The 21,934-nt window shown below is 49.4% G+C and overlaps 1 protein-coding gene across 5 annotated transcripts; it reads right to left on the minus strand.

Moving 5' to 3' along the window:
* Positions 1–163: 163 nt before the first annotated feature.
* IL6R (interleukin 6 receptor) lies at positions 164–21,356 on the minus strand. 5 transcript variants are annotated; one of them, XM_029581120.1, is made up of 10 exons: positions 20,825–21,355; positions 16,339–16,584; positions 15,937–16,060; positions 13,158–13,333; positions 9,797–9,957; positions 9,451–9,592; positions 8,588–8,634; positions 5,504–5,582; positions 2,936–3,044; positions 164–2,515 (listed from the first exon to the last, which is right to left on the minus strand). In XM_029581120.1, exons 1-10 carry the CDS (start codon positions 20,907–20,909, stop codon positions 2,119–2,121), a joined length of 1,566 nt encoding a protein of 521 aa, XP_029436980.1. In that variant the 5' UTR covers positions 20,910–21,355; the 3' UTR covers positions 164–2,118. The 5 variants fall into 5 exon arrangements, with proteins under 5 accessions (XP_029436980.1, XP_029436981.1, XP_029436983.1 ...); XM_029581121.1 differs by having other exon boundaries at positions 2,936–3,041; positions 20,825–21,354; XM_029581123.1 differs by lacking the exon at positions 20,825–21,355 and adding an exon at positions 19,096–19,279.
* Positions 21,357–21,934: the final 578 nt, after the last annotated feature.

Consider the following 21,934-nt stretch of genomic DNA (forward strand, 5'->3'; position numbering starts at 1 on the left):
CCACCCAAAGTAGCACACGGGTACATGAGCAGCTCCTCCCCTATGTGTGTATGCAGGCACGCACACAAGTACACCATCACTTGCCGACCGACGCTCCTACACAGCCAGAAAACCACAGGCAGACTCGCGTAGTACCATAACCGAAAAAGATATTCCAAATTAGTCAACATTTGTAATGACTTTAATATATTTTTCTTGCATGAACAGCTGTGGGACATTTAAAATGTGCATATATTCAAAAGTATGTACATCCAGAATACTTAGTTCACATCTTTATTATAATGATGTACAAGCATCATTCTTTGTTTCAATTTACACTCAGTGAGGACACTGGAATTTGGGTTTATGTACAATGTTATGTAGGCATTGTCCCAAAGTTGCTTTACAATAAATGATGTACAGGTACCTTGAGTCACTGCCCCCAGAAGCTTATTGTTTAAGTGAGTACTGAGACCACGCAAGAATTGCCCAAAATCATAAGGATTATCTGGCAAAGGCAGGATTTGAACACTTCTTTCCCCAAGGTGTTCTGCTCAGTAGACCAAATCCCTCTCTTATGCTAAATATTATGTGATATAATACGAGGCGTAAGAAGTGCCACCGCTGCGGTAGATCAAGGTCAACTGAGCCCAGCTTCCTGTCTCTTAACAGTGACCAGTCTGCGTATCCCCATTAGTTAATCTATTTCTTATATCTCACTCCCAGGGATGTCTACCTGGCTAATAACTGTTTATGAATTTTTCCTTCAGGAAGTTGTCCCCTCCTGTTTTGAATTCCCAAGTCATCACGTGACAATTCTTTCTATGTTCCTACACATACCCCGGATCAGTCCAGACAAGTGAGTTTTGCATCCCTACCAGCAGATGGAGGCAAAGAAAAAACTTTTCAGACACTGCTACAGAGAGTGCCACCTGCAGTCCCTCAGTATTTCTCTGTCTCCAGCAGATGGCAGAGGTGCAAACCTGCAGCCTGGACTTAAAAAAAAGAGAGGAAGATTGTGCTCCCTAAGGTGCCCCTTTTTTCTTTTTTTGGTTTTTTTTTTTTGTAAATAAGGCAGAGTTTAAGAGGGGTTTTCAGGTTCCTTTCTTTTTTTTTTTTTTTTTTTGTAAATAAGGCAGAGTTTAAGAGGGGTTTTCAGGTTCCTTTCTTGCTGCAGTTTAGGAGTTCCCAGCCTTTGTTTGCCCTGCTCGCCTTGGAGGGGGAATTTAAGTTACAGTTGATAGCTGGACAGTTAAAAGTTGCCAGGGTTCATCTTGGCTTGGGTACAAGTCCCTACTGAAGGGCTGCAGGTGGCCCTCTTAGGGCACAGTATCTGAAAAGTTTCTCTGCCTCCGTCTGCTGGTAGGGAGGCAAAACCTACTTGTCTGGGCTGATCCGTGCTATTTCAGGCATGAAAATTAGGAAAAGTTGGTTCTTCCCTGCGCTTTGTTTTAAATCCGTTGATTGCTAGTTTCATGGAGTGTCCCCTGCTCTTACTGCCGATCCATCCCACTCAATTGGATTGCTAAGTTAAAAAGCTCTAACCTGTTTAGCAGTTTTCCATCCCCTTTTATCATTTTTGTTGCCCTTCTCTGTCCTTTTTGAAGCAATCAAAACTGTACCTAATACTGAAGCTGCAGTAGCACCATGGATCTATACCAGAGCATTATGATAGTCTGCTTTAGGCTCAACGCTATTTCCCTGGGAGAGAGATCTTTGCCCATCCTGAATGCAGGCAAAGTTACGCCCATTGTTCCACAATACCTGCACCTTTATTTGCACTGAGGTGGAAGGGGTAGACGTGGGGGGAAGATGGGTATAGTTTTAGGAATTTCAAACCTGTAGTGTATCTACAGAAAAGGCCGGTGTAAATCTTCTGCAGCTGCTTTTCAAAGTAAAAATAATGCATGCACTTTCACTTTGAAAATTTGTGCAAAGACTGTGGCTACCCCAGGACATTGCAGGAATGCAGGTTACCACTCCTAACGAACAGCTATTGTGATAATGAGAAAAGGGGACACTACCCCCATAAGGCACAGTTATTATGGAGCTGGTGTTTAAGTCTAGATTCCCTTTCCTATTTGCACTGCCTGCCTGCCTGCTAGCTTAAGAGAGAAGCTTATAAAACCTCGCTTCTTTCTAAGGTGCTAGTTCTGTGCCTTTAGCAAAATAATCCATATTGCTAACATCATACAAACTGGAGTTGACGGGGTCCTCGCCGCAGCAGCTTTTTGTATATGCAGTGCTAGCACTGATGAGCAGACTGGACAGAGAGACACTGAGGGCTAGTACTGGGGCTGAAACACAGGGGCTGTCATGGAAGGCGGGTGCTGAGACAGGAGCGGTGTCCGTGAGGGCTAGTGCTGGTGGAGAGTTGGGAGCGATGTCGCTGAGGGCTGGCGCTGAAGGAGCAAAGAAGATGGCTGTAGCATTTGAATTCAGCTTCAATCCTTTAGGGACCAAATGAACGGGGGAATAGTGAAAGAAAATGCTCAGCTTTCCTCCCTTGAGAGTTCTCTTCCATTTTTTGTTATACCTTGAAAAACAAAATATAAGATCTTAGCAAAATTTCAATTTGTACTGTGAACAGCTCGCACCCATGACTCCTCTCAGCCATCGTGCATGCAGGGGCCTACTTAAGAGGCTGTGCCCATCCAAATATTTCTAGTATGTTAATGAAGTTTATAGCAGAGTTTGGCTTCAGGGTCGCTCTTTTGGTACACAAACTATCCAGAAATCAGAGCATTAACTGCTCTTAAGGCATTTAGGCCAAGAACATTGAGAGTTTTCTCAGTATCTCCAGAAAGAGTGATTGTACTTTAGAAGAATGGATGGCTCATGGATAAAAAAAAAGCATTTTGCTTCTTGGTTAAATCAAATGCACCTTTACTCCCATTGCACTTATCACTAGTTCACCTGCTTGCTGTTGGCAGTGAATAGTGCCCACAGCACTCACCTGATGACTATTCCCATGAAGAAGATAACACCAAGGGCCAGACTGGCTCCAGCTAGGAAAAATACGTAGCGAGGGACCAGGGGCTCGTGTCTGCTTAATGTATCTTCTGCTGTGAGGGAGAAGACATAGGCACATCAGTCACGTAATAAAAAACAGGAAGCACAACGTCTCTGAATGTGCTCGGAACAGAATCTGCAAATGCCAGCCCGTGGGACCTGCCTCCCACCTAGCCATCTTACCCTGATGGTAATCGCTGCGGATTTAGGGTAAGTAACCCCCACCTGCCTTCCCCCCGTACCTCTGCCAACTCCTATGGAAGGAAATTCACGGGAGTTGCCAGGAATCGTGTTGTTTCGTGGTGGCGCGAGTATAGCTAGGAAATGGAAGATTGGTGCCTTGGGGGAAGGGGGCTCTCGTACACACGGGGCACAGCGCTGCCGCTCCCTTCCCAATCCTGCTACGGTTCCCAGCTTTCAACTTCAAATTCCAAACATTTGGATGCGGGGAGTCCAAAGTGTTGCAAGGGTCCTTTTTATATGACTTGTTTTATTAACTTTTGCTAAATGCCTTATCGCTAGAAACCCAAAACATCATCATATTCGTCATCGCTACATCTAGCTGATACCGTGTAGCTTAAAGCTGCGACCGAGTAGCAGATCAGACCTCTGGGCAGACTTAGGAATCGATGTTGTTTTCAATTATAGATTTGGCACACTGTCGGCCCCTGATAAAGCCGACAGAAACACGAGCCGTGTCGGGCCAGGCTGATGTATTCGCTGCACAAGTTCTGCTACGATAAGTGCATTTATACTGCCTCTAAGTTGGTGAAATGACTAAAATTTAAAATTCTAAAAAAATTGCTTCTGAATTCTTTAGTGGAGAAACCGATGATTATATGATAGTGACAGTCGGCAATCGAGCTGTGACTGCACAATTACATATGTGGCATTCCTGGGCTATCACTGACAAAGCCCACCATTTTGTATGAGGTTTCTCTGCTTTCCTAACTAAGACTACACGGTATCAGCTATATGTAGCTATGACAAATATGATGATGTTTTGAATTTTTGCAAGGATTATACATCATATATATATACAGTTTGATTGTTGTTCAAGTTTAATTATCACTAGAAACGTCTGCACCAGACCCTTGCCATTTCATTCGATCACAGCACTATATTTTAGGATCAAATAATAGCACTTATCTATGAAAAGACAGCAATGCAAATATTACATCAGGCCCTAGAACACTAATGCACCACCTGCTGGAGTATCAGAACAAGCCCGACTGCTACAAATCCCTACAGAGAAACTGCAAGCTAGCAGAAATACTGCTCCTCAGTCACACAGGCAGAACACAGACCTAATACAGACACATAAGGGACTACAAATTAGAAACAATCCGCGGCAGACAAAGCCAAAACAGGAAACCAGACTCACGGTAAAATGCTCAACAAAGAGCAAAATACAAGAAATGCACATTCCAATCACTAAAACCTCCAAATATATATATATATATATATATATATTTTTTTTTTTTTTTATTAATTTTTTTTTTTAATCTTCTGTTGTCTGAACTTATTTTTTCTAAGCTGCTGGTTCCAGTCTTTTGCTAATTGCTGAATCTGTTTCCTCTCTCCTCCTTCACATACACAGGTTCTCCCACACGCACTCTCTCACATGCTCACACACACAGGCTCTCAGACTCACAGACTCCCCCACACACACATACACACAGGGTCTCTTCTTTAGTCACTGCAGGATGGGGTCCCATATCAGACACCTCCTCCTTCGGCCACTGTGGAATAGGGTCCTGGGTCGGCCCTCTCCTTTGGCTGCTGCAGCATGGGGTCCCGTGGCAGCCATTTTGCAGACCTCTTCTTCTGGTGTTGGGCAGCCCTGGGCCTGAGCCCCAAGTGGGTGGGCTATGGCCCATCCGTGGTACACCACTGCTCCCACAAGAAAAACAAGGGGAACTTGGTGGCCCCCAGCACAACACTTCTCCTCCCCACAAGAGCTTTGAGGTAGGGAGGAGGTCGAATCATTCAGATTTTCCTTGATTAGCAGGGGGCAGATCTGGGCAGTATGCGCATAAACTTCTTCCTCTTTCACACACACACACACAGGTTCACTCTCGCATACATATCCTCACTCTCTCATGCGCATTCATCTCTCCCAGCCTGAACCCACCAGCTGCACAAGCTTCCTCTTTGGCCTTCACAGCAGTCAGGCACCCTCTTCAGCCGGCCCACCCACACGGTCGATACTCCTCCTCCTCCCTTCTGCCTGCACAGGCCCAAATGATTTCTTCTTCTGGGGCCTGCACAGGCTTTTCTTTGCTGTATCTGTAATTTTAGGGGTTTGGCCTGGAGATTCCATCAAAAGCTGGAGTCGTGGGGTTTCCAGGTATGGGCCCAGCACCCTGTCCTTTGTGCTAACTTTACCCCACTTTGTTCCCCCCCCCCCCCCCCAGCAAGGCTTCCATGGTAACGGGAAGCCCACGCGGCGGCTCGCGGGGTTTTCGCGGGAGTTTTCAAGCGGTGGGGTGGGTACGAGGGGAGCTCTCACCCCACTCCTCTGTGTGCGCGTTGTAGTACTCGTCGAAGGGACTGCGGGTCACGTCCTCGGCGTAAGCTTCGTCGGAAAACTGAAAGAGAAGAAGAAGCGAGACTTACCATGCGCTGCTGCGAGGTAGGACCGAGGCGCCCTGAGGTGCTGGCCCTCACTCCATGGCAGCCGGTAACGTTGCTTTTCTGACCTTTGGTGCACAAGCCTTGGACAGAAAGCCGAGCTCACGCCGATTGGGAGAGATTTATCCTCCTCGGCTGAGGGGCTTTCTGGCCAGGGCCAGGCTTGCACTGAAGCTCTTTAAAGCGTTACGAAAAAGCAGATTTGTTTATTTTTTGTTGCGTGCGGTATTCGGTCCATTCTCTTATTTCGTTTACTCGCACGACCAATTAAATGCGCGCTCATTTTGTATGATAACATGAAAAAGTGCCCCTGTCAGGCTCCCTGAACCGCTTGCTCTTCTGTTTGAAGGATGCTGGTTTGCTGTGATTATGCATTAATGCACTGACAATGAGTGTTGTGTTTTTTGTTTTGGGAGGGGTCCGATCCTATGGCTTAGGCACTGGTGGTCCAGGTTTGTGTGCCCTGTCCATCACGGCTGGGATGGAGGTCACGCACACAGGCCCAGGTATAGAGAGGACAGGAGGCTGGTAGCCCTGTGCTACTGAGGATTTGGGACGCTGCCCTAGCTCCCCTGCTTCCTGTAGGATTTGGGGGATCAAATACAGTGGGCTAGAAAGGGGAGAAAGACCACCACACAAATGTTGTTAGACCGTAAAATTGCTCTGCAAGTGGTCTGACTATTAATAAAATCTGTCCGCTGTTGGTTTTATGGTGATATGATGCAAACCCTTACATTTTTCTACTTATGAAGGCAGCATAAGTGGATAGGGTAATCGGACCCAAGGGGGTACCGAAAGAGGTCAAGGGAGTGCTGATTGCTCCGTTCCCCTCGTCTTTGGAGACAGGGAGGTTACACGGCAGTGGAGGAGAGCAGGTGTAGTGGCATGGCCCAAGGATCTCAGAAATTACACAGACCTGTCTAACTTCAGCCATGGAGATACCATTAGGGGGAGTGCTGTCCCCTGACACAAGTAGACTACAACAATGTAAAACTGCGTCGCTTAACGTGGCAACACAGAACATCACGGCAGATAGGGACCCAATGACTCCTGGTTCCGGTCTCTGCTACTCCGTGTCTTTTTATTGATTCACCCTTAGCCCACACCTGTTCCTCGGCAGCTGGAGGTGAGTTACAAGCAGGCGCTGTCCCCAGAGGGCTCACCACCATCAGAGTTTCCACCTGAGGCAGCGGAGGGTGAAGTGACTTGACCAAGGTTACAAGGAAGCGGTAGTGGGATTTGAACCTCGGCCCGGCTGCTGTAACCTTTAGGCTATTCCTCCTCTCTGGCTGAGGACATCTCCCAGCTGTTCCCGTGTCATGCTTGATGGCCTGCGGGCGATTGCAGTTTTGTTCCCTCCCCTCGTTAATCCTCTGCTGTCCTGGGTCGATGAGAATAGAAGTTCTCAAACTTAAATCAACACCCAGTGCACCTTCCTCTGCCTGGGAGAGAGAGGAGGTGGATGCATTAAAACCTCGGAAGGCTCGAAAAACCTGCCTGATGGACGATATTATTCAGCAAGGTTAATGGATTTATGGGGGGTTTTCACTTATTCTTGAAGAAATTGTGTATTTAATTGTTTTAATACATGTTGTAAATCACTTAGGAAGATATAATCTGTCGGGCGATAAATAAATGATTTTTTTTTTTTAAATAAATAAAGCCAGGCTGCCTCATGTCCTGTAATCCACTGGATTCTGGAAACTGCGCTAGCCTTTGTTGAGCAGCGTTTCCATTAACTTTCTCGTCACCAAGGTCAGGTGAACCAGCCCGTAGTTCTCTCACTCCTCTTTGCTCCCACTTTTTGTGATGAGGAAACACCTCTGACTTCTAACTGCTCCCAGCTCTAAAGAGGTCAGACAGCGGAGCTGCCAAAACCTCCATAAAGTCCCTTAATACCCATCTGGCCCCATTGCTTAATCTACGTTTAGCTTTGCAAGCTGCTTGCAAACATTTTTCTGAACACTTCCATTCCTGTTTGTGGCAGTTTCCGGTGGTCTTTTTCCATGCCCTTATCTTTGTTAAGCTATTCTGCTTTGTGCTCATCAGCCTCTACCTATTCTCTCTGTTCATCTTTGAGTTTTACAATCCCATTTCTACCCGTCCCCATCACTAATTTATCTAAGAAAGTGTCCTGTCCCCTCTTTTACTGTACGAGTTATTTGTCTTTGCTCTCCTGACTGCTTTCCCAGCTTCTCTTAGCTTTTCCAGATATTGTCGCCCATCTTCCACTTCCTGCGATCTCTTGTGGTTTATGAACGTTTAACCTTTTCAACTACTGCTACAGAAAAACGCAGTGCCTTTCCCCTTAACCTTTATTTACTTTCTTAACAAAAAAGTCTGTTGCCCTTACAATCTCTCCTTGTACTTTTGCCCACTGCTCTTCTACTTCCCCTCGATCTTCCTCCTCCCCCCCCCCCCCCAAAGTTACTTTTCCTGAAGTCCAGGACCCTCGCCTTTGAACGAGCCACCACGGCCTGTGCTCTACCACTGAGCCTCGCCACCGCTCGGATACCCGAGACATGCACCTCGTTTGTAAGGTACCAGGCCCCCTTATTGCCTCGCGTCTCGCTTGCTACCTCCTCTGCTTCCCCAGGCATCTGTCACCCTCTCAGTAAAGAAGGAATTCCTCACTCCAACTTCATGTCATGACTCCTTGGCTGCAGATTTCTTTTTTTTATGGAAAATTGCGCCTTTCTGTACTTTTTCCTGCGGCCTGCTAAATATTTGAATGCTTCTGTCTATTCCTCCTTTCCCTTCCTTTGTCCGAGGAGCACATTGTGGGTGTCTTTAACCTCTCTCTGTGCAGGATGTGTGTTACCTGGATGTGCGTGCGGCTGCATGAAGAAAGAAGGGACAAGACACGATACTACAGCTGCCGTCGTTCAGCCTCCTGCTGCGTGCAAATGGTCTGAAGAAGATTTTGTGAAGGATCCTGCTCAGATATTCGAGTCTGACTTACCAGCGTTGGGGTCGACTCCATCTCTAGGTCTCCTTGATCTTGATTCCCTGGAATTACAAGACCCACGCAGCAACGTTACTACTTATCAAGCAATCCCTACTACAAAGTAACGTTTACTACTCATCAATACCCCTAAACATCCCCTAAACTCCTTTCTCGGTTCATAAATGGGCCGATGCAATACCGTGCGCTGGCCGCGCGTCCATAACCACCCCCCCCCCCCCCGATGCAAAACGGGGGTACGTGCATAGCTAACGGCGCGCTCATCCCATGTAAATTCACGTCGATGAGGCTGTTAGCCATGTTTACAGAAAATACTGCTTTTCTGTAATGCCTCTGAATTCATATCATGGTGACATTAAGTCGGAGGAACTACAGAAAAGGAGAACCCTAAAAAACAAAATTTAAATAAAAAAGTGTGCCAGGTTAGGAAAAGGGACGCTCGTAAAATTGAACGTCCGTTTTCCTAACCCGCTGACAGCCGACCTCTCCTGGGCGCCCGCTGCCGAGGAGGCACTAGGGACGCAAAACGTTCCCTAGCGCCCCCTTTCTACCGTGGCAGCCGATTTTTAAATATTAAGAGAGCGGGCACTCTGTCGTGAGCGTCTGCTTAACCTGTGCGCCGATTACTGCATCGGGGCCTGTAAGTGCGTGAAAACCGAAACGTAGTCCAAGACCACCTCCAACGGAACCCATCACTCGTGTAACGCACCAACCCTCACCAGCCAAGCGCCGCCCAAAATATCTGAAATACTGCCCCATCCGTACCCCGAAACTGAACACCAACACAGCCCATCCTCGCCCTAAGCAGCCCCGACAGCAGGCACTGATGCCCAGGGTGAGACGCCACTGGCCCATGCTACCTGCCCAAGGAGTACCCGTGACCTCCGGGCTCCACGTGCTCCAGAGGCCGTGATCAAACTCCTCCCGCGCCTGCACCTGCACCACGCTCTTTTTACCCATCCAGGCGTCCGCAATCAAGATCGAGGTTTCTTGACTGTAAACCTAGAAGAGAAATGATTATAAGTGCTGGGAGCACCCCCCCCAACCTCCCACAAAGAATATCCACGGGCCCTTCTAAACCCAAATGCTGGCCCAGGTCCCCTTTCACTGACTTCCGCGATCTTTGTGGTATAACGAGGAAAGATGAGAGCGAGGGGGGGGGGGGGGGGAAACAGCGACACAAAACCTGAGGAGGGATAAACTCACCAAAGTAAACGCTGTGGCGTGCTCAGCCCGATAGCGGATCTTGAACTTAAGCCTGTAGTAGTAATTTCTCCAGGTTACCGGGTACTGCCAGGACACGGTTAACTTCTGGGGGGACCTCTCCACCGCTTTCACCGTGACGTTCGCCGGGGGGTCGGGCTGGACTGCGGAGAGAGAGGGGGGGGGGGATGTCGTGTCAGGCAGGCCTTGCTGCGTGATCCTAGCTCGCTTTCCTTGATGGGATCAGATTGCCCCCCCCGGCTGGCTCCCTGTTTTCCCTTTTGGGGGGTACAGAATCGGGGATTGCCCTGACCTTCTGTTAGGAGAGATTCCAACAAGGACCTTCCGCTCGCTTCAGGATTTGCCTGCCTTGGAAAGAGGTGAGATCCCGGTGGACACTAAGAGTCTCTTCTCGCCCCGGTCTTAGTCCAGGGGAATTCCCTGCCGAAAGAAGCCCGCGCGATGGCGGACTCCGTGAAATGGGGCCCCACTGCTGCTTTTAAGGGCTGAAAGTAAGGTTTTTTTCTGCCAGCTTCTAGCATCTGCTTCATCGTGGTCAGAGGCATGCAACAGGTTGCAATGGTCTGATTCGTAATTTTAACATTTATCGCTGTAGGTGTTAAGTCGCCTAGAGCCCGTTATGTAAGGAGGAATAATGCATTCAAAGAAAGGGTTGGATCATAGCTTCCCATAGATCATTTTAGTCCTTAAAGTCTTTTTTTTTTTCTTGGCCCAGCCCTTTTTCTGCAGCTCCATTGAATGAACCCTGAAGCTGCGCCTTCGTTCACACTTCCCCGGGGATTTTCCCTTAGTTTCCGTCTCGCTCCCAACTCACTTAAAACCCAGCCACGGCGGCTAAAGATCTGGGAGAGAGAGTCGCGCCCCAGGACTCCCTCCAAGGGTCCTGCAGGTCACGGGCCTGGCTGCCAGGCATTGCCGCTGCCACCTAATTAATTCCTTCAACAATAACCTCCCGCCCTCGCTAACCCCTTTAACCTAGCCCTGCTCCTACGTTAGACGTCTACCATTGCATTTGCTCCGTTTCCGTGAAGGTCTATCCGCATTGTAACTCTCTAACTTTATTTATGAACACGTCTTTCCTGTAAACCGTTATGAACACGGGATGACGGTGTATAAAACATTTTAAATAAATAAATGAGGGACCACTTCTCAGCATGTGGGCTGCGCTGGGCCAGCCCTTCCTGAAGACTTTTAATGCTGCTTGCATCCTAAGGAAAGACATCTCCGAAATCAAAGGCAAGGGCAGCTGCACCCAAAGAAAGCTGAATGCTTAAAAGTGCAGGCCAGAACAATCAGGTTTCTTTGAAGTCAAGCAGGCTGAGAACTAAAATGTAGCTTGAGGAGGGCTCTCAGCCGGCCTACCAGGAAGCCCTGCTCCCCCAGTGACGGAAGTAGAGAAGTGCGACATCACAGACTCTGGAACGGGACAAAATGGCTGCTCCCAGTAGCAGCAGAGCCCTCATTCAGCCAGGAGATATTGTCACCTCGCTGAATAATAAACCCTGCTCTAGGCCTACTGTAATCCTGTAATAGAAACATGATGAGATGCAGGAATGGAAGCAAGGCAGGCGGCAAAGATCTAGCATATACAGCTGGTTGTCCTCCATAAGGGGCGTGGGATAAACACTGTGGATCCATAAAGTCAAGAGGCCGCCAATGAAGAGTGGGTGACTCGCCAGAATGATGGCTACTGCCTGGAGACAATACCCTTAGTCAATAAACATACACATGGTTACTGTGACTCCAACATCGCTCTAAGCTTCAACAGCAAGAGGAAATGTGGAAAAAAGGATTTGCACTCACAAAGACGGGAGTAGCTGGCTTGTTACGGCGGTTACTACCCCAAACCAAATATCCAAATTACTACCTCCACCTTCCTCTATTCCTGATGCCTTTCAACTAGCTTGATCACTCCATTCTTATACTTCACTTTCAATGCATATCCAGCATAGTTCTCTGCTTCAACAGCAGGGGAAAAGAAAAACTGTTACTTCACACATCCAGCAGAGCTCTCTGCTTAAACGGCAGGGGAGAAGAAAAAAGGGTTCGCACTCACAAAGCGGGGAGTAGCTGGCTTGTTACGGCGGTTACTACCCCAAACCAAATGTACCTGATACTTCACTCTCGACGCATATCCAGCATGGCTCTCTGCTTCAACGGCATGGGAGAAAGACTGATACATCACGAATTTCCAGCATAGCTCTCTGCTTCAACGGCAGGGGAAAAGAAAAACTGATACTTCACGCATATCCAGCATAACTTCAACGGCAGGGGAGAAGAAAAAAGGATTCACACTCACAAAGCGGGGAGTAGCTGGCTTGTTACGGCGGTTACTACCCCAAACCAAATGTGCCTGATACTTCACTTTTGATGCATATCCAGCATAGCTCTCTGCTTCAACGGCAGGGGAGAAGAAAAAAACTGATACCTCACGCATATCCAGCATAGCTCCCTGCTTCAACGGCAGGGGAGAAGATAAACAACCAATAAGGGCTGTATAACATAATCTGGGTAAAAACAAATAAGCATGGGTGTAGCTTGCTTATTGCGGCGGTTACTACCCCTACTACCTCTAACTAATCAAGCTAGATATTTCACTTGGATGCAGCTCCATCACTGCTCTCTACATTAATGGCGGGGGTGGAAGGGAATTAGAACCAAGAGCTAAGAGAAACAGATAAGTGTGAGAAAAAAATGTGAAGCTTGCTGGGCAGACTGGATGGGCCATTTGGTCTTCTTCTGCCGTCATTTCTATGTTTCTATGTTTCTATAACACAAAACTGCAGTCCACTAGTGTCCTGCCCTGTCTCTGAAAGGGTTTGTAGTTTCTTCTATCAGAAGGGCTCCTCTGCTTACCATCCGTTCTCAAGTTTGTGAGACGTGGCAGTTCCTTGCCTGTTGAGCTCCATAGCTGACAGTCAGGCCGATGCAATACCGTGCGCTGGCCGCAGCGTATGGCTCGGCCCACAATTGGACGCGCGTGTCGACGAGGCTATTATCTATTCCCTCCCGATGCAAAAAAAAAAAGTGTGCCCGACGTGCACATTTTTACTCGCCAAAATCAACGCCTGCCCCCAGCATTGGTTAATTTTGGAGGAGCCCAAAAAGTGTACAGAAAAGCAGAAAAAAAAAAATAAAAAATAGGTGCCGGCTGCCAGGCTAGGAAAACAGATGCTCAATTAACGAGTGTCCGTTTACCTTCTCCCGGGCGCTAGGGGCGTGCAATCCCCCCCCCCCCCCGCGCCTCCTTTTTTTACCGCGGCAGCCCATTTGCATTTTGCCTTGTGCGCCCTGGAGAGGCCTGGGTGCGCGATTGTGCTCCCTGTCTGCATGCATTACGTACGGATATTGTTTCCCGTTAACACTTCCTCGTTGCTGCCTTGGCTGTCCACCTTGTTTGTGACACACATGGATACCACATAGGTGGTGGCGTCGTCCTCGCTGGGCCTCAGCCGGCAGCTGAACACCTGCTTGCTCTGGTAATAAGCACACGCTTCCGTGAAGAGCTCGCCATTAAACCTGCAGAAACCCAAAAGGTGAAACATTAAATCTTCAGGGTGGCGCGTTCCTGTTCTCTTCCCGTGTAGTTTGTCCTTCTAGGCAGGCAACAGGAAATGTTGTGAAAACGGTGCAAGATCTGGTGCCAGGCAGCGGAGAAAGCAGTTCCCTGCTACTCCTGTCTGAAGGCAAAGCCGCTGCAAGGGGCTGAGATCACCTGAGCGTCTGAGGCTTTAAGGCAGGGATGACCATCTCCAGCCCTGGAGGGATACAGGCAGGTTTGGTTTTCATGGATAACCAGATATGCCAGTTCACTTGGTTCTTTGACGAAACATCTGCAGCTGTATCTCATGGAAAAACCAAACCTGGCTGGGGTCTTCATGGCTCATGTTGGTTGCCCCCCAATGCAGCAAAACTCTTTCAAGGAACAGTGGTAATTTTTCTATTCCGTTTTTTGTTTTTTTTTAAATAAAAGTACCGATTGGGCCTAGAGGCTGCCTTCACACCTTCCACTCCAGCCGCAGTGGGGAAAGTTTTTTTTGGCAGAAAATCCGCACTGCTGGGGGGAGCGTGAAGTCCTCGAGCGATCGCTCCAGGGCCCAGCCAGTCCTCGGCAGCTGTCCCATGTGCCGGATGCAAACCCGTCGCTAGCAGCGGGAACATCCCCCCAATATGTTCACCTCGTTTGCTTTCTTTCCACACTCTTACGCTGCTTCTCCGGGTATTAAAATTAAATAAAATAAAATAAAAAAATGCCCAAAGCACTGTACAACTGTAGTGTGAAATGTCTCCCTCCTTATAAGCAGCTTTCTTACTGATTCCCCCCGGCCCTCTGGGACGTCTTCTAGTGGTCCTGTTCCGTATTCGGATTTCATAGCCGGTGCAACCGGGGTTTGTTTTAAATCGGAACAAGCGCCATAAAGGAGACCCTGCTGCCGTGGGTTCTCGTCCCAGGGGCTGCAAAGCTTGAAGGCAACCACTGCGGAGAGGCCAAGCCCACCCTGCCCAGCTGCTCCAAGAAAGCTTCACCCCCACCCCAAGCAGCAGGACGACAGGGCGGGCAAGTGCGAGGACTCCCCTGCCGCTTCCACCCCAGGAAGCGTCGGCTCCCGGGAGCCTTTTATGTAGAGCAGGCGCAATCCTGTTTTATGTGCTTGAAACGTGTGCAGAAAGCACAGACTTTTACACACAGACAGTTTTCAAAAGCATGGATGTGGCTAAAAATCTTTGTCTGCTTTTATAAATTGCCTCCTGCCCCTTTCTTTAAATCCGCAGCTCTTCAACCAGTGTTGTCTATTGATCTAACACTGTTGTAAGCTCCTTTACATTTCTTGTAATCCACTTTGAGGCCATTCATGGTAACAAGCGGAATATCAAATGCCAAGAAAAAGTTGCTACTCCACAAGGTGCACACTTTTAGCTGCATTTAGGGGGCTCGTCTTCTGGGGGCCTGTTTTGGATGGGATCAGAAAATTATAATGTCAAATCTGTGGTGTTATCCATTAAAAAATATTCACAGGCAAACAAGTGCAAACATGTCAGGGACTCTGTACCCATGGCAATTCTCATGTATGCATACGAGATCCCACAGTAAGTCGCATCTCGGCGGGAAGCTGTAGGGGAACGTGTGTGTGTGTACGAGATCCCTGGGCATGTCGCATCTCGGCTGGAAGCTGTAGGGGAACGTGTGTGTGTGTGTACACAAGATCCCCGGGCATGTCGCATCTCGGCAGGAAGCTGTAGGGGAGTGTGTGTGTGTGTGTGTGTGTGTGTGTGTGTGTGTACGAGATCCCCGAGCACGTCACATCTCGGCAGGAAGCTGTAGGGGGAACATGTGTGTGTGTACAAGATCCCCGGGCATGTCGCATCTTTGCGGGAAGCTGTAGGGGAACGTGTGTGTGTGTGTATCAGATCCCCGGGCATGTCGCATCTCGGCGGGAAGCTGTAGGGGAATGTGTGGGTGTGTGTGTGTGTGTGTACGAGATCCCCGAGCACGTCACATCTCGGCAGGAAGCTGTAGGGGGAACATGTGTGTGTGTACAAGATCCCCGGGCATGTTGCATCTTTGCGGGAAGCTGTAGGGGAACGTGTGTGTGTGTACGAGATCCCCAGGCATGTCGCATCTTTGCGGGAAGCTGTAGGGGAACGTTTGTGTGTGTACGAGATCCCCGGGCATGTCGCATCTCGGCAGGAAGCTGTAGGGGAACGTGTGTGTGTGTGTACGAGATCCCCGGGCATGTCGCATCTCGGCGGGAAGCTGTAGGGGAACGTGCGTGTGTGTGTGTGTGTGTGTGTGTGTACGAGATCTCAGAGTATGTCGCATCTCGGCGGGAAGCTGTACAGGAACGTGTGTGTGTGTACAAGATCCCCTGGCATGTCGCATCTCGGCGGGAAGCTGTAGGGGGAACGTGTGTGTGTGTGTACGAGATCCCCGGGCATGTCGCATCTCGGCGGAAAGCTGTACGGGAACGCGTGTGTGTGTGTGTACACGAGATCCCCGGGCACGTCGCATCTCGGCGGAAAGCTGTAGGGGATCCCTTGGGCACGTCTCATCTCAGCGTGAAGTTATAAAACTGACCCCAGAATGACTGGTGTGAACATTTTGACGTTTCTCTCACACTTACCCCTTCTGCACTTGTAGAACTGCCTTTGTTGCAGAGGACAGTTTTTTAGCTGGTCTCCATTCACACCTGATGTTACTGACCGGAAACCTCCGATAGCAGGAGAGTTTAGGCTTCTCCAGGGCCTCTGAAAACAAAGGAGCTTGTTAGAGGTTGGGGGCCTTGAGGAGCCTGTGCTGGGGTCTGCAGAATGGCAGAGGACAAGCTGGCACTAGTACTGACAATACAGTCCTTTTCTCCTTTGCCTGTACGCCATTTCCAATCATATAAGCAAGAAATTATTTCTGACGTTCCAGGATGTGCATTTTGTCCATAAGGGATGGCGGTGGGGACCTGTCGCCATCTGGCACCTGTGAATGGAAACAGTGGAAGACTCGAGTTTCACGGCATTGAGCCTGCACTCACCTCCTACCAGGAGCTGAATGCTCCGGACCCAGTGGCCGTCCTTGTAACAGCTGTAATTTCCAGAGTCCCTGGGCTGCACAGATTTCAGGAGTAGCTGCCCTCTCGTCACCACTCTGTTAGACTGTTTCGGGTGCAGGGTTTGATTCTGCAGCTTCCAGGAAACTGAGGAGTTGTCTGCCTTCTCGCTCAGGCATGTCAGATTAACATCCATCCCAAGGTGCCTGAGCCAGGCCTCTGCAGGAAGGGCTGGACAGATGGACAGATGTTGTAAGACAGGCAGAAATGCATTGTGCAGACTGAAGAGACAATAAAATAAAGGAGGTAGCCTAGACCATTTCCTTGGAGCGGGTCTAGTGAGAGCTAAACAGGGATTAGCCGCCTGTAGTCCCTCCGGCCAGGGCTCTGCGGGACACAAATGATATCAACCTCTGCACAGCTTCCAAAGCTATTCCCTTTACCACCTTTCTTTGGCATGAAACGCCGGCTCTTTCTCAGTCCAAGCAAAGGGAGAATTTACTGATTTTTTTTTTTTTCATGTCGAGTACAAATTTTGTTCCAAAGACAAAAAAAAGTTAACATTTTATGGCTGGGATTTAACATCCTTTGGACATCCAAGCCCAAAGACCTCTTAGAAGGGAATCTTCAGAAGGGCTGCTTTGCTTGACCGCAGAATTGCACAACATTTGCACACATGTGTGTAAAATTATGCACAGCCGCCCTGTGGAATGCATCCTTTTCCGTGCACGGGGAGGGAAATCTGGGTGGGTATGGAATTACGTGCACGCTTCTTGATTTAAAAAGTATGCGTATACATTCTCTCGGCACCAAACAGCAGCTGTAACTGTGTGTGCAGACAGAGTTTTCCCAGATAATTTTCAAAGTGAATTTTTGCACACAAAACTTTGAAAATTGGTGTAACATGCACAAAATGACCCACTAATGAGAACATTAGTACTTTATCCGGTAGGTAAAATATACAAATTGGTTCCCTGTCTGTACGATACTGCTAGGAGCACCCTGCTCCTGTAACACAGGAAGGAAGGCAACAAGCCAAGTGAGCACATTCGCACACACCAGGGAGGAGACGCAGCTGCCACAAAAACCCGTGTACATGTGTAGAGCTACCTGCTGCTGCAAGGACCCGCCAACTTGTGTGCACACACGGGCAGAGCTACTGCTGCTGCTGTGCGAGAGGAACCGCCGACTTGTGTGCGCACACAGGCAGAGCTACCTGCTGCTGCTGTGCGAGGACCCGCTGACATGTGTGATTGCACGGGCAGAGCTACCTGCTGCTGCTGTGCGAGAGGAACCGCCGACTTGGGTGAGTGTGTGCACACGGGCAGAGCTACCTGCTGCTGCTGTGCGAGGACCCGCCGACTTGTGTGTGCGCATGGGCAGAGCTACCTGCTGCTGCTGAGCGAGGACCCGCCAACTTGGGTGTGTGTGTGCACACGGGCAGAGCTACCTGCTGCTGCTGTGCGAGGACCCGCCAACTTGTGTGTGTGCACAGGCAGAGCTACCTGCTGCACTGTGCGAGGACCCGCCAACTTGTGTGTGCACACGGGCAGAGCTACCTGCTGCTACTGTGCGAGGACCCGCCAACTTGTGTGTGCACACGGGCAGAGCTACCTGCTGCTGCTGTGTGAGGACCCGCCGACTTGTGTGAGTGTGTGTACATGGGCAGAGCTACCTGCTGCTGCTGTGCGAGGACCCGCCGACTTGTGTACACACACAGGCAGAGCTACCTACTGCTGCTGTGCGAGAGGAACCACCGACTTGTGTGTGCGCACGGGCAGAGCTACCTACTGCTGCTGTGCGAGGACCCACCGACTTGTGTGTGTGCACGGGCAGAGCTACCTACTGCTGCTGTGCGAGGACCCACCGACTTGTGTGAGTGTGTGTACATGGGCAGAGCTACCTGCTGCTGCTGTGCGAGGACCCGCCGACTTGTGTGTGCGCACGGGCAGAGCTACCTACTGCTGCTGTGCGAGAGGACCTGCCGACTTGTGTGTGCGCACGGGCAGAGCTACCTGCTGCTGCTGTGCGAGGACCCGCTGACATGTGTGATTGCACGGGCAGAGCTACCTGCTGCTGCTGTGCGAGAGGAACCGCCGACATGTGTGATTGCACGGGCAGAGCTACCTACTGCTGCTGTGCGAGAGGAACCGCCGTGTGCACACGGGCAGAGCTACCTGCTGCTGCTGTGCGAGGACCCGCCGACATGTGTGATTGCACGGGCAGAGCTACCTACTGCTGCTGTGCGAGGACCCGCCGACTTGTGTGTGCGCACGGGCAGAGCTACCTACTGCTGCTGCTGTGCGAGAGGAACCGCCATGTGTGCACATGTGCTTAGAGCTGTAAAGAGGAGCCCATCTAATTAGCATGCATAAATTCAAGGTGTCAGCATAAAGTGGGTTAGAATCTCAGGTGATTATGCTGTTAAATGTCTGCAAATTAACCCATTGTAAAGCGATTAGTCAACTTAAGCCCCTTATCGGCAGGGCCGCTGTGCTAATAAGGGTTGGATATTTGTGCGTTTAAATCCAGAACACCTTGTTTATATGCGGCCAAATGGAGGTGCAGCGTGAACTCATGCACTTAAAGCAACTGAACCCCCATCTGTGCAAGTTACTGGCAAGTTCTGTGCTTTTGGAAAGAAACCCAAGAGTGGCCCACAGAGGGGAAGCGGGGTGAATGGCATGGATACGTTGCAAGCGAGGCCCAGCTTTCACCACTTCCTCCCACGGTGTGTACCACCTTGGAACATTGTGCAGCCTCTTCTGTTTCCACTCTCGGATTTAAATCTCAGCAATATTTCATCAGCCCCAGCCTCTTCCTTCCTTGTTTCTGTTCCAGATTTTTTGCTGAGCTGAGCAGTTCTTGATATCACTGATTCATCGCTCACCACCTTCCCTCTGTTTCTTTCATTTAATTGGGTTGCCACAACTCCTTTAGATTACTGTGAAATAGAAATTTATTGCTTAAATAACTGCAGTTATTTCTTCTCCCTGGCCCATAGCTCTTGTCTGAACGTTGGGACCCTGTTGATTTGTGCCCTGGAAGTCTGAATGCTAGTTGTAATCTTACTTGGAAAGGGACGGGCAGAGAGCTCACGCACGTTTTTCCGTGTGGGATCCACCTTTCAAGCAATATCAGAATTGGAGAATCAACCACACTCCAGTGACTGGGAAGAGCGCATGGCATCTGCTGTGTTTACAGCCTCCCATGCTATAAAAGCAGCAGTGAGCCAGCTGGATATCCCCCATCTGCAGTCCTAGCTGTTTCATTTTAGTCTTCCGCTGCCCAATAAGTGTCATAAGAACATAAGAAATTGCCATGCTGGGTCAGACCAAGGGTCCATCAAGCCCAGCATCCTGTTTCCAACAGATGCCAAACCAGGCCATAAGAACCTGGCAAGAACCCAAACACCAAGAAGATCCCATGCTACTGATGCAATTAATAGTAGAGGCTATTCCCTAAGTAAACTTGATTAATAGCCGTTAATGGACTTCTCCTCCAAGAACTTATCCAAACCTTTTTTGAACCCAGCTATACTAACTGCACTAACCACATCCTCTGGCAACAAATTCCAGAGCTTTATTGTGCGTTGAGTGAAAAACAATTTTCTCCGATTAGTCTTAAATGTGCTACTTGCTAACTTCATGGAATGCCCCCTAGTCCTTCTATTATTCGAAAGTGTAAATAACAGATTCATATCTACTCGTTCAAGACCTCTCATGATCTTAAAGACCTCTATCATAATCCCCCCTCAGCCGTCTCTTCTCCAAGCTGAACAGCCCTGACCTCTTCAGCCTTTCCTTGCACTTGTCCACATTAAATTTCATCTGCCATTTGGATGCCCAGATAGAGGTCTTTAAGATCAAATAGAGGTTTGATCCTGTCAAGGTTTGTGCTCCCGATGGGGTCAGGTGGCAGGCCGGTGATCCCCCGATATTCTGCAGGTTCACAGCCTCGGCGACCGCCCTCAACTTAAGCCTCAGACTTAACGTTTGCTCTTAGCCAAAAAGAGGTCCAAAAGCCAACTCCTTTTCTCATGACCTGGATCTGGACCACCTCCGGTGGGAGAGCTTTTTATACGCGGAGGTGAAAGCATTTACGATTGCCGCCCCCATGGCAAGGAACAGTGATGGGTTCAGCTGCGCTCCAGGGCCCTCTGCAAACCCAAGGGATTCTAAGCTCCTCACCAGCTTTATAGCAGGGGAAGAAAGCTGCAGAACTGCTTGCAAGTGCAGTGTCTCTTCTCCTGCCCCTGGATTACTCTGCGACGGTCGCAGCCCTGAAACCCCACTGGAGCTAACAGAACCTGGGTCTTCTCTCAGCCTAGACCTAATGTCTAAACTATCAAAACTGTTTCTGTGCATTCAACAGACCCCCGCAGCTCTGGAGACTGCAAACGGATGGGCTCCAGGAAGCGGGAGAACGTTCTCAGCAGCCAGCCCAGACATTCAGACACAGTTTTTTTTACCTGGTTTGGGGCACGGCCTCAGGTGGAAGCCCTCTGGGGCCAGGAGCAGAGAAGCAGCCAGGCTAACGGCCAAAGGAGCCCACATGACTTGGATTGCAGACTCCGCTTTCAACCATAGTCCGCACTGCCGGAGAGACCCCCCCAGAGAACCACAGGGAGACGTCTGCGCCCTCAGATCGGTTCCCGATAAAGAGTCCGGAGTGGCTCCTGCCGCCGCAAGTCTGAACTATGCGAGGCGCACGTGCAGAGGGCGCCCGCTCGTACAACAAGGCAGGCTCTAGCAACAGGAAAACATTTTGAGGAACTGAGAAAGCTTCAGGCGGCTGCACATTTTTTTTACTCTTTTGAAACTCGGGAGTGCTGGCAACTTGGGAAGATGATTTTTTTTTTTTTTTTTTTGTAATCAACCCTCCCCGCGGAACGCCCGAGTTTCACCTCCTGCGCGGGGCTATTCCTCGGTCAGAAGGCATCGCCGGACAGTTTTGCGCGGGTGGTGCGGCAGACGTTAGCCCGAGCCTTCAGGAAAAAAAAAATAAAAAACAAGAAAAGGCTTTCAGGCTCATGGAAGCAGGAAAGCGCTGCCGGTTAATTAGTAACTTCTGCACGGTGCTGGTCATCAGGCCACTAAATTATTAACTAAATGTTTTTAAAAGGTCAAGGGTAGTTCTTTTTAGAGAAAACCTTTAAAAAAAAACCCACCACCCCCAGGGGATGGATTTCACCCTCCTCTCTGCCTCTGCTGTTCAGGACAGCTCCTGAGCGGATCACAACTCTTGCAAGAAAGGTCTGTGCCAGAGAGGCATTCGGGGCGGCCAAAGCTACACACGTCCCAACCTGAGAATTAAATATTTGGGACCTGCAGCAGACCCCCAAGTCCTTATCTGCTCCGGCCCATAAGGGAGACCTCAGCTCCTGCGCGGGGCCAGAATCAGTGCATCGGGCTCGAAGAGACATCATGCACTTCTTTTCTTTTGCTCCCATGGAAAAGGCGGGGAAATCGGACATCATCTGTCCTTTACCTTCATCTGCCACGAAAAGAATGTTTTGTCGAAAATCAACTGCTAATAACTAATTAAACTTTTTTTTTCAATAAACCCCCCCCCCCCCCCC

Source organism: Rhinatrema bivittatum, chromosome 16, assembly GCF_901001135.1.
Source record: "Rhinatrema bivittatum chromosome 16, aRhiBiv1.1, whole genome shotgun sequence".
NCBI lineage: Eukaryota > Metazoa > Chordata > Amphibia > Gymnophiona > Rhinatrematidae > Rhinatrema > Rhinatrema bivittatum.

What these genes read in the sequence shown, in the direction of transcription:
- IL6R (XM_029581120.1), bottom strand. Translation starts at nt 20,909, where the DNA reads ATGTGGGCTCCTTTGGCCGTTAGCCTGGCTGCTTCTCTGCTCCTGGCC. An exon ending in GTTCTACAAGTGCAGAAGGG is followed by an intron (nt 13,334 to 15,936) that starts GTAAGTGTGAGA and finishes GGGTTTCTGCAG; the next exon opens with GTTTAATGGCGAGCTCTTCA. An exon ending in TTCATGGGAATAGTCATCAG is followed by an intron (nt 2,516 to 2,935) that starts GTGAGTGCTGTG and finishes TTGTTTTTCAAG; the next exon opens with GTATAACAAAAAATGGAAGA.